General features: G+C 39.3%; 1 protein-coding gene across 23 annotated transcripts in view; it reads left to right on the top strand.

The window, feature by feature from the left end:
• The window catches only part of ZNF638 (zinc finger protein 638), a 167,350-nt gene extending 161,128 nt beyond the window's left edge, over positions 1 to 6,222 (top strand). For 22 of the 23 annotated variants that reach the window (XM_051842786.2, XM_051842783.2, XM_051842785.2 and 19 more), the window contains 3 exons: positions 3,373 to 3,474; positions 4,373 to 4,491; positions 5,904 to 6,222. In XM_051842786.2, the coding sequence (XP_051698746.2) occupies positions 3,373 to 3,474; positions 4,373 to 4,491; positions 5,904 to 5,969 (287 nt within the window). In that variant the 3' untranslated portion in view covers positions 5,970 to 6,222. Of the gene's footprint in view, positions 1 to 3,372; positions 3,475 to 4,372; positions 4,492 to 5,903 lie in introns of those variants that run through there. The other variant, XM_070068947.1, reaches the window with a different exon arrangement.
• The last annotated feature ends 6,419 nt before the right edge of the window (positions 6,223 to 12,641 follow it).

Raw genomic sequence — 12,641 nt, 5'->3', positions numbered from 1 at the left:
GTCAGAATTATAGAGAGAGGAGAGACAGAGAGGTTTTCCATCTGCTAATTTACTCTTCAGATGGTCACAATGGCCAGGGCTGGGCCAAGCCAAAGCCAGGAGCTTCATTACGGTCTCCCATGTGGATGGCAGGGGCCCCAGTATCTGGCTCATACTCTGCTGCTTTTCCAAAGCCATTAGCAGGGAGCTGAATCAGAAGTGGAGCAGCTGGGATAGGAACTGGTGCCCATATTTTGGCTGGCATTGCAGGTGGCAGCTTCATCTGCTATGATGTACACCAACCCCTTCTGTTGTCTTTTTTTTTTGTTTGGTTGGTTTTTTTAAGAGATTTATTTATTTATTTGAAAGGCAGAGTTACAGCGAGTCAGAGGCAGAGAGAGAGTTCTTCCATCCATTGGTCCACTCCAAATGGCTGCAACTGCCGTAACTGGACCAATCTGAAGCCAGGAACCATGAGCTATTTTGGGTCTCCCACGTGGATGCATGAGCCCAGGACTTAGGCCATTTTCCACTGCTTGCCCAGGCCATAGCAGGGAGCTGGATTGGAAGTGGAGCAGCTGGGACTGGAAATCTCAGCTGGGCCCTCAGTGCTGCTCCACAGTCTATCAGAGATCTCCTGCCTCTCCAGTTTCCTGATCAGTATAAATAACTTTTTACCCCATTTGCGTCATCTAGCCCATTCCTTACTGGATGACCTGCCAGAGCAAATGCAGAATCTCTCTTGTCTGTCAAATTGAATTTTACTTATGTTGGCTGCTTTATATGATCAAGTCCTACCAAATTTTTTTTCCCCCAGGGCTAGCATTGTGGTGCTGGAGGTTAGAATACCATTTTCAGTGCCAGCGTCCCATATTGGAGCATTGGTTCAAGTGCCAACTGTCCACTTCCCATCCAGCCTTCTTCTAATGCACTTGGGAAGGCAGTAGAAGATAGCCCAGATGCATGAGTCCCTGCCACCCAGATGGGAGACCCAGATGGAGTTGTTGGTTCCTGGCTTCTGCCTACCCCAGCTTAGGCCATTGTGGCTATTTGGGGAGTGAATCAGTGGATGGAAGTGTGTGCATGTGTGCTGTCTCTGTTCCCCTTGCCCCCAACGCAGACACTCACTATATATTTCAAATCATTTTTTAAAAACTCTTTTTAAGCTTGGGATCCCTGTGGCTCCTTTCTCCTTCCTTTCAGAACAAAGCACCTAAAAGCAATCACCCTTTTTGAAAAAAAAAAAAGATTTCCTTGTTTATTTGAAAGCTAAGAGTTAGAGAGCACTTCCATCCACTGGTTCACTCCCCAAATGGCTGCAACATCCAGGGCTGAGCCAGGAGCTTCATTCAGGTCACCCAGGTGGGTGACAGGGGTCAGTTACTTAGGCCGTCTTCTCCTTTTCCTAAGCCATTAGCAGAGAGCTGGATTGGAAACAGAGCAGTCGGAATCCAAACCATATGGGATGCCAGCATTGTAGGTACTGGCTTTACCTGCTGTGCCACAACACTGACCCCAGAATCACCCTTTTTTTTTTTTTTTTTTGACAGGCAGAGTGGACAGGGAGAGAGAGAAACAGAGAGAAAGGTCTTCCTTTGCCGTTGGTTCACTCTCCAATGGCCGCTGCGGCCGGCACACCGCGCCGATCCGAAGGCAGTAGCCAAGTGCTTCTCCTGGTCTCCCATGGGGTGCAGGGCCCAAGCACTTGGGCCATCCTCCACTGCAGTCCCTGGCCACAGCAGAGAGCTGGCCTGGAAGAGGGGCAACCGGGACAGAATCCGGCGCCCCGACCGGGACTAGAGCCCGGTGTGCCGGCGCCGCAAGGTGGAGGATTAGCCTGTTGAGCTGCGGCACCGGCCCCGAATCACCCATTTACTTTTTCTTTGGCTTCATTCTCTACCACCTTCTATAAACTGATGTTGATAAACCCCATTGGGTTGTCAAACATGATTTTTAAATTGTGTTTCCTCTTAATTTAGTCTCATTTTAGTTTTCTCCATCATTGTTGCTATTGATCACTACCTCTTTTTTAAAGATCTTTCTCATGGTCAATAGGTATTCCTCCTTCCTTGTCTGGTCTCTTCCATAAACAATCCATGATGTCAAGCTTTAGGTAGTAGCTTAATAATCTGATTAGTAGTTTTCCCCTTTAGGATTTCTTGAATAATATAGAAAGAATTATCTTATTTACTACTTAGTAATAGTGTATTTCAGTTAATGGACAGTATGTTTGACAAAAGGACCTAACTTTAGAAAGACAGTACCCCAAACATTTTAAACGTAAATGAAGTGTGGTATATTATTAATTTAAAGGTGCCTTCAGAGTGGCAGGAGCCAGATGTGTTTTGAGAAAGTTCCTTAGCTGGGTAAGGAGTTAAAGTATTTTAGGAAGAGATTAGAGGCAGGGAGATTAAGCTGTTTTAACCATCAACTCAAGCAAAGAAGATAGCTTTTTTTTCTCCCCTACTTTTAAATAGACTAGGACTTCCTAACCAGTAAAATATGAAGATTAAGAGAAGAAAGAGTATTGATTTCAAAATTTGTAGCTGTACCCTCAGATTTGGTAAAGTGTAGCCCAAATGTGTGGAGTGAGGAGCACTGAACTTAAAGTCACAAGTCTTGGTTTAGCTTCTGTCACCTGCTGGCTATGCACTGGAATCATAATAGATTATTACCTCTTTTAATCTTGTTTTCTCCATCTATGAAGAAATATTTAATAATTAATCTTATCTCATGTGGGATGAAAGCTAAATGAATAATGTAAAAGGAGTTTGTTTAGTACTGTGCAACAGTAGGGTGTTTCAGTTACTGAAGGTAACTAGAATCTCTTGAAACCAGTTTCCATTTTTATGTCTGCCCCAAGACCATGTTAATGCGGGATCTGCTAGCACAGAGTAGGCTTGAATGTATGTCATTTCACTGGTGATTCTGCTTAACAAGGATCTTAAGCTGTCAGTTTATGTTAAGTTGTTTAGGTTTGAAGCACCACAATACAAGGCATCAAAATTATCTCTGCTGGTATCCTTTTCTCCTAATCTTCACTCTCTTCTCAACTCAGCATCTTGCATACATAAGTTAACTCTTGCCAGTAACTATAGAAATTGGACTTCTTCCCTTATCCCTCTAAATTATTTCTGGAACAATATATAAATTAAATTTTATATTAGCCTTCATCCTACACCCCAGATCCATTTAATAATTCTGAATTTACTCATTTATTTCTTACATCAGAGAATCTTAGAGAATATTGATGAGTGGTCAGGTGGGATTAACCAAGGAAAATGTTTCCTTTGAATTTTAAGTTAGTCTTTGAAAGTAGGGAATATCCAATGTTAACTTCACAAAGTCTATAATAGCTTTTTTCCCCCTCCTTAAAAAATGTAATGGCTTTAGTTGATGAAGACCCTGGATTAAAGGATTCAGAACCAGAGCGAAAACGCAAGAAAACTGAAGACTCTTCTTTAGGCAAACTGGGGGCACCTGATACTCCTGAAGGTAAAGTAAAATGACATTTTTTTTCCTTACTCCTATGAAATAAAAATTCCAGATCATAGTTAATGTTTTTGTTGATTAAATAATTGACACTTAAAGTGCTGCTCTAAAGTGGAAACTAGCAAGTTTTACACATCGGTGGTTATGAGGACATTTTATTAGGTTGATTTTTCGGTCAAGGGTATTTGTATTGCAGACACAGAGACAGAAAGAAAGGTTTTGCTTCTGTTCGTTCACTCCCCAAATGGCCCCTATGGCTGGCACTGCGCTGATCCGAAGCCAGGAGCCAGATGCTTCTTCCTAGTCTCCCATGCAGGTGCAGGGGCCCAAGCACTTGGGCCATCCTCCACTGTCCTTGCAGGCCACAGCAGAAAGCTAAACTGGAAGAGGAGCAACCGGGATTAGAACCCGGTGCCCATATGGGATGCTGGCACCACAGGCAGAGGATTAACCAAGTGAGCCACAGCACTGGCCCAGGACCTTATTTGTTTACTTGCATACTCCTCAAGTAGACAGCTGCCCATCATAATGCTGCTTCTCCCTGTTTTATTTCAGCTGGGGTTCCCAAGAGGTTTATTTCAGACTGCCACATTCTTATCCAGTGAATTGTTCTGAAGCATAACTGAGGAGTTCTGTGTTATCTAATCTAGTTAACTTGCAATATGTCATTGTACTGGCATTCTGGAATTCCCTGGAGGTTCTGGAATATTGTAGAGTTTGTTAAAATATAATGACCTGTGTTTTGTGATACTGCTTTTGATCTCTAAATGCATAGCAGTTATATTATGCTTGTATGTAAGCATACACTATAGTTAGCAGGTTTTTCATGTTTGGACAAATTGATTAACAACAGTTAACCATTTTTTCTCCTTTTTCTTCCATCTCAATTTCTGTCTTCTAGATTTAGACTTTCTTGTACCGAAGGCTGGATTCTTCTGTCCAATTTGTTCTCTTTTCTACTCAGGTGAAAAAGCAATGACAAATCACTGCAAGAGTACACGTCATAAGCAAAATACAGAGGTAATTTTTTTTATTCTTAATATATAAAATTTTCAGGTTCTGTTGTCTTGTAATTTAACTGTTTAAGTATCTACCCAAAAGATACCTTTTTACCCATTGGGAGAATTTTTGAATATTTATGCCAGTTTTTTCTCAAGTCCAAAATCCTATTTTTTCCTTTAACTGTACCTTGCCAGTAATTTCTAGTCCTTGTTCCTTTTCCTTGGATAACATTTGCCAGAGTGGATTCAGCAGATTGGTGATCTCAAATGACACTCTGTTAAAGTGTGAGAAACTGTATTCTGATGCCCTCTTATGAAGTCATGTACATATTACCATAGTAAAGTTTGGAAATTGTCTAGTTTTCTGGTTGTTTATATTTAGCCCACTTTCCAAAACCACCAAAAATTCCTGTACATGTCTTTAGAAAGTGCTACTCTGGAGGCTCATCCTTAGCCAGTCATATAACAGTAACTGAGCTGTTGTTTGCTGGAAGCTTATTTAATGTCCTCATCAACTTTAGGAGGTAGATGCTGTCTTCTGATTAAAGATGAAGGAACAGACTTAAGATGGTCGACTATCTAAACACAAGGTCACATTCCTAGTTAGCATTAAACCTGGTGTTTGAACCCAACTCTTTTATTCTAGGCTCAAACCCTCACACACTTTGCTATGCTACCTGTACTCTTTAATATATATATGTATATGTATATATATATATAATTAATATATCTTACCATTTTTCCATTTAAAATCTTCAGCACCTTCATACTGCACTTAGACTAGTATCCAGTCTTTTCATTTTGGATCTGTAAATCTCTGCATGATCTAATTGATTATTTTCCTACTTCTCTGAACTCAGTTTTTTGTTTCTCACTACATTCTAGCTTTTCAGGTTCTCTTTGTTCATTTTTTCATACATGAAAGGCCTCTTGCTAACTTTATATTGCTATTCCTTTGCCCTCTCCCAGTCCCACTTGCATGGCCAATTCTTCTCTTTGATTTCAACGCAAATGTCAGCTCCTTAGAAAGGCCTATGCTCAAAAGACGTAGCTAGAGTGGAACACCCCCTCCTACCCTATGAGGAGATCATGCTTGATCAATTACCTTATAATTTTAGAGTGCTTACTACCACCCAGAATTATCTTGTTTGTTTTTTCTTCCCAAATAGAATATAAGCTCCGTGGTATAAAGGGCCTTACCTTATCTTGCTGACCAGCTACATCCTCAAGGACCAGGTGTAATGCTTGGTATATCATAAATATTAGATGATTGATGAATTAAAGGAAGCAATTACTTAATATACTATGTTTCTAATTTTTATTTTGTGGGATTACCCTTTAAATGGTAAATATATGGAAGTACATAAGATAGGTTTGCACACACAGGAAAACATCTAATAAGTATTTTATATTGTAAATTGCTTTTAACAGAAATTCATGGCCAAGCAAAGAAAGGAAAAGGAGCAGAATGAGGCTGAAGAAAGAAGCTCTAGGTGATGGAGGCAGAAAAGGGAAAATATTCATTAGAAATTTGTTTAGGGTACAGTTGATTTGTGTATTTTTGTTATCACTTAATTTGTAATTTTTGTTTAAGAAACAAATATTCATGTTGTACAAATTTCTGATTACCCTTGATGTAGAGAGACTGATGGGGAAAGTATGATGGGTTTGATTTTTATATCAAATCATCAGGCATGGAGAAATATCTTTTAGAAGTGTTAAAATAAATGTTCCTACTGTATATTTAAAATATCGTCTTGTTTGTGACTGATTTATTGAAGACTTGCTTGTCTCTGATTGCAGACAAGGTTCTCTACAACCCCTGTGATTTGGGACATACAGGGGTTTTTCATGTATTACTAGAAGTCATATAGCATAACAGTGTTTTAATTTGCTTTGACCGTTTATGTACAGATCAGAGGTTTCCTAAAACTCAAGTTTTTCAGGATAACATTATATTACATCATTTTTGATGAAATAGATTTGAGTACAGCATTGCTTGATCTTTTAAGTGTTGTGGGGAGATAATGTCTTCTGTTTCTGATAACACCTGTTATTTCTGCCAGAACCTATTTAAAATAGCTTCTAACAAGTCATTTAGTATTAGTTTGAATCTACAGAGCAACCTTTACTTTCAGGGGACCATCAAATGTTACTTTTTAAACCATTTGAATTCTTATGTAATTTGTAAATATACACAAAAGTAATTCAGTGAACTGTTAGTAGAACATAGCCCTATAGGACTATACTTCAAATGAAAGTCTGTTGACTTTGAATTGTTTTAGTATTTGATTCCGCAGTCTCTTCTAAGAGTAGAGTGTACCAGTTGGTAATAGAAGGTGAATGAAGGGGAAACAACAGCAACAAAAAACCCAGCTTTGTGAGTATTTCTTAGCTTACAAGCACAGGTTACTTCATAGTTGACAAGAAATAGGAAAAAAAAAAGTCAGTACTTCCTTGTCACAAACTCACCACACACTCAGTTTAGACTTAGCCACAACCTAAGCACAATGACAGAATGCTACATGCCACACATTATTAGGGAGTGGAGTGGGGAGGTAAGTGGCTTTTGGGTGCCAAAAGTCCTGGAATTAAAACCATATGGGTGAATGAGGTAATGAGAGGGATAAGAGCTATTCCAAGGTCAGAATCAGGTGCCAGGAAGCTGAAGCAACACGGTCAGAGTAAATAAGAGTCCTCTTTTTTTTTAAGAATCTTCTTTTACTAATGAGCTTGCTTCTGGGACATTTATGACCAGGGAAATTATAAATTCTGAAACTTGTTTCAATCAGCCTTGAAGTCTTTAGGATCTAAGTGTGAAACTTATTTCTAATTATCCAGAAAACCACTATTTTACTTTTAGAATTGGGATCCAAGGGAATAAACTATGAAAGCATGAAATTGGAAGGGTGATTATTGTGTTTTATCCAGTAATCAATGTTGACAGGTAACTACATCCTAAATAATGTTTCTTTCTGGTGCTTTTTGCACTTAACACTAGTAATTTTTGTCACAGGGCTCTAAATACAAAAGATTTTTGTGAGGTTTTCTAAAAATGAATGTGTTCTTTGTGTGTAATGTTAGATGTTCTTAAAAAATCTTGAAGTAATCTCCCTCCTTTAGTCAGCTACACAATGTAACATTTGTTGGTTGAGGAATATAATTTGAATTGCAGCTTATGTTAAGTTTCTGTCATTTCATCACCTAGATGCCAAAGCAAAAATAGACTGCATTCAATACAACTTCTATAAAAATTCTTAGATTTTATTAACCTTTTGACACAGAATGCTGTGGAAATTTGCCTCTCTAAAACTGGTCTTTTGGGATTTTTTTCCCCTTTAATATATGGGACAGTTTTTTTTAAAGCTTACAAGTTTTGTTTTGATGTTTGATTATGGAGCATGTCAAGCATACTAGAATATCAAACTAGGATAATACACCCTCATACACTGATTCCTAGTTTTCAACAGTTAATGAACTCAAGGGCAGTCATATACCTATGATTGAAATACATATATTTCCACTACTAACCCTCTTACTTTAAAGGAAATCTCAGGGGCTGGTGTTTTCACACAGCTTGTTAAACCTCCTCTTGCAGTGCCAGCATGCCATATTGGAGCACTGGTTGAGTCCTGGCTACTTTGCTTCTGATCCAGCTTTTTGGTAGTGTGTCTAGGGAAGCAGTGACAGCTGTCCCAAGTTCTTGAGCCCCTGCTACCCATGTGGGAGATCAGGATGGAGTTCCTGGCTCCTGGCTTCAGCCTGGTCCAGCCCAGGCTGTTGCAACCATTTGGGGAGCAAAGCAGCAGATGGAAGACCTCTCTAACTCCCCTCGTGTCTTTCTGACACTCTGCCTTTCAAATAAATAAGTGAATTTGTTTTTTCAAAAGTAAATCTCTGGGGGCCGACGCTCTGGTGCAGCCGGTTAAAGCCCCAGCCTGCAGCACTGGCATCCCATATGGGGACTGGTTCGAGTACCAGCTGCTTCGCTTCTGATCCAGCCCTCTGCTATGGCCTGGGAAAGCAGTGGAAGATGACACAAGTTGTTGGGCCCTTGCACCAGCGTAGGAAACCTGGAGGAAGCTCCTGGCTCCTGGCTTCGAATTGGCGCAGATCCAGCCATTACGGCCAGTTGGGGTGTGAACCAGCAGAATGGAAGACTCTCTCTTTCTCTCTGGCTCTGCCTCTCTCTCTCTAACTCTGTCTTTCAAATAAATAAAATAAATCTTAAAAAAAGAAAAGTAAATCTCTGTATGTTATTTTACCCATGTTTCATTTCATATTATCTAAAAGATACAGATTCTTTTTAACATAACCAATATTATTTTAAATCATCTACTTATAAAAGCCCAGGTGAGCTTTTCAACTGTATCATAATTTTTAAAATTTTATCATGTCTGAATCCAGATCTAAGTAAAGTCTATACTTTGTGATTCTGTGATAGATCTTTATATATTTTTAAAGATTTATTTATTTACTTGAAAGAGTTACAGAGAGAGAAGGAGAGGCAAAGAGAGAGCGAGCTTCCATCTGCTGGTTCACTCTCCAGTTGGCCATAATGGCCAGAACTTGTGCTGATCCAAAGGCAGGAGCCAGGAGCTTCTTCCAGGTCTCCCACTTGGGTGCAGGGACCCTAGGACTCGGGCCATCTTCTACTGCCTTCGCAGGTCATAGCAGAGAGCTGGATTGGAAGTGGAGCAACCAGGACTTGAACTAGTGCCCATATGGGATGCCGGCACTAGCAGGCAGCAGCTTTACCCGCTATGCCACAGCGCTGGCCCCCAATCTTTATATTTTTTAAAATACAGGTTGTTGTCTCTCAATTTGTTTTAAAGATTTTTGTTTATTTATTTGAGAGGTGGAGTTACAGACAGTTAGAGGTGAGACAGAAAAGTCTTCCATCTACTGGTTCACTCCCCAGATGGCCAAAACAGCTGGAGCTGGGCCAATCAAAGCCAGGAGCTTCCTCCTGGTCTCTCATGTGGTTACAGGAGCCCAAGCACTTGGGCCATCTTCCTTTGCTTTCCCAGGCCGTCACGGAGAGCTGCATGGGAAGAGGAGCAGCCAGGACTAGAACCGATGCCCATATAGGTTGCTGGCACCGCAGGTGGAGGATTAACCTGTGTCACAGCATCGGCCCCCTCTCATAATTTATTTGATAAAGAATTGGATCCAATATTGATCCATAAAGTGTTTGGTATCAGTTTGTGATGACATAAGTATGGAAATTGAGTGTTTAGAAACGTTTTTGACTGTGATTCTATGTCTGTTAGATGTAACAATAAAAAAATGGGATTTTTTTTTAACTTTGGCTTTTATAAAAGTATTAGTCTTCAGTGAATTAAACTAGGGGGAAAAAAATTGATCCAGCACATAGTTTGAGAAGCAGTGCTTACAGGTTTCCCACAGGCTGGATGTTTTTTTTTTATTGCAACGTTGTAGTTTTTTGTCTTCTGTATAACTTATAATCTGTAGTTGAATGTAAACACTTTATTAGAGTTGGGTTCTTTTTTTGCTTTTTGGCAAGACTAGTTAAGGCAGCAGTGGTCATTCTAATCTGGAGGCGAATATGTTCTGGTGGGATTTTACTAGCTGTTACTGGTTAATTTTGATCCATTTATTAAATAGGGGTTGCAAAATTGTGACATTTTAATTCTGTATTCCTTCTTTGCTTGAAAGCTGAAATACTTCCCTGAAGAGAGAAATTTATCTGCTCTTTTGCTGCTCACTGGTATAATTTGTACACGAAGCACATGATAAATGTTTGATGCTTTTCCTTAATTTACCAGGTTTTCTTTGTTTTTCAGAATAAGTCATTTCATTGGCATCTGCCAACTGTGATAAATTCCTTTTAAAAATATTAATGTGAATTTTAACATACATGTGTTTCAGTCCTTGCAGTATTAGCCTTGTTGCTCAAATTGTCCCCCCCTTCATTTTTTATTTTTTTCAACTCTTCTTAACTTTATGTATATGTTAAGATGTTCCAGGCTTATCTTGTAGAATAGTACTCCATAAAGTTCATTGGAAAATGAGGTTAAATGATCAATTCATTTTGGTGCAAAAAAATTGAAATATATATGCAGAAGATCCTTTGTGTACTTCCTGCCTTAGACCCAAGGTCAGTTATTTCTCATGGTCATGGCTTCTGGGTTTGCTTTTCAGTGGATGGAACTTAGAAATACATGTTTTGGGGGCTGATGTTATGGTGTAGCAGGTGAAGCTGCCACTAGGCGACACTGATAATCCCATTTGGGTGCCAGTTCATGTTCTGGCTGCTCCGCTTTTGACCAGCTCCCTGCTAGTGGCCTGGGAAAAGCAGCATAGAACAACCCAAATGTTTTGTCCTTACCACCCACAGGTGAGACCCAGATGAAGCTCCTGGCTTCTGCCTATCCCAGCGCTGGCTGTTGCTTTATGAGTTTTATGGATTACATATTTTTTAGCTTTGATACTTCATGTTACAAGGACTTGAAATGTGTTCTGAATTCAGGGTCATAAAACAAGATGTATTCAAAAAAATCTAGCCTTTGTCTCATTCCATTCTATATTCCTTCCCTTCCGGATACAGGTAACTAACTTTATGCTAATTTTGTGATGTATTATTTTTTTAAAAAATCAAGTCATAAACATTTGTATACATGGGGTTATCAATTTTAATATCTAGTGCCTTCTAATGATCACTTACCTAAAAAAAAAAAAAAAAAAAAAAAGGTGAGAACAGCAAGAACAGAAGTTGAAGCTAGAAGAGAGCCAGAGAATACTTGAATTCTGTGTAACCTAAGAGGTTGGAAATCACCACATGCTGAACCTTTCAGTGTGCAGAAATTAAGTTCTATGAGGTGAAAGGAAATCTACTTTTTGCTAAAATTTTAGTTTTTAAAAAGGTTGGTTTTTCTAAGAATACGTTTTTAAAATATTGAAAAAGATGAGAAAAACAATGTTTTGGGGCCGGTGCTGTGGTGCAATGGGCTAACACCCTAGCCTGAAGTGTCGAAATCCCACTTCTGCCGGCTTCTCCACTTCCAATCCAGCTCTCTGCTATGGCCTGGGAAAGCAGTAGAGATGGCCCAGGTTCTTGGGCCCCTGCACTCGTATGGGAGACCCAGAAGAAGCTCCTGGCTTCGGGTCAGCGCAGCTCCAGCTGTTGCGGCCATTTGGGGAGTGAACCATAGGATGGAAAACCTCTTTTTCTCTCTCTCTGCCTCTTCTGTCTCTGTGTAACTCTTTCAAATAAATAAATATTTTTTTTAAAAATGTCTTGAGAGTCCATGAAAATGATGTGCTATGACTGACTCTTTACCACTTTATTCTGATATTTATAATTTTTCACATCAATGGATATAGGCTTCTGAGGTAAGGTGCTGAACTTAAAAGTGTATGTGAACAAAGGTATATTAATCATGTTCCTGTCCTCCTCAAGGTGTACATGAGAACATGAGCACGAGAGGATATTTGATAGTGCAGCCTGTGCTAACTATCTCACTGAGATATGAGAGGTCAGCGTGCAAGGAAGTAGGGAGAGGCTTAGAGAGTAAAATGGAATTATATTGTTGGATTTTTTTTTTTTTTTTGAAAGGCACAAAGAGATCTTCCATTTGCTGGTTTACTCCCCAGATGACCACAATGGCAAGGATAGGGCAAGGCCAAGGCCAGGAGCTCTGAACTCAATCTGGGCTTCCCGTGTAGCTGGCAAATAAATACTTAAATACTAGCAAAGAAATACTTAAAAAATAAAAGAAGAATAAAGTAGACAAAAAGAAAACTTTGGAGACTTAACTGTATAGCTAATTATATTACATGTGGCTAGACTACATACATTTCAATTAAGGTGTTCTGAGTACTTCAGGCATGAACTGGAGTTAATTGGCGTAGTGTATTCTTTGTATTCTAAGAGGACCCTAAATCCTGGGAATAAATGTTTTGCTTTTTCAAATTTTAAGTCTTACAGAAAAAGTAATGCAGGTAATCCTATTTAAAAAATGGTCACAGCTTATGCAAATGATTTGTGTAACAGACATTCTCATTTATATAGGATGAGCTCAGTTCTCAAACTAGACACACAGATTAGGAGCAAAAATAAACTGTTGGTAGCCTGTGCGCTAATAGGTGCTAATTCTCAGAACATAATAGTGAAAATATGACTCCTATGTTTGCCAGTGTGATAAA

This window comes from Oryctolagus cuniculus, chromosome 2, assembly GCF_964237555.1.
Source record: "Oryctolagus cuniculus chromosome 2, mOryCun1.1, whole genome shotgun sequence".
Taxonomy (NCBI): Eukaryota; Metazoa; Chordata; class Mammalia; order Lagomorpha; family Leporidae; genus Oryctolagus; species Oryctolagus cuniculus.
Note: the sequence above shows the minus strand (reverse complement) of the source record. Positions and strands in the feature narration are given on the sequence as shown.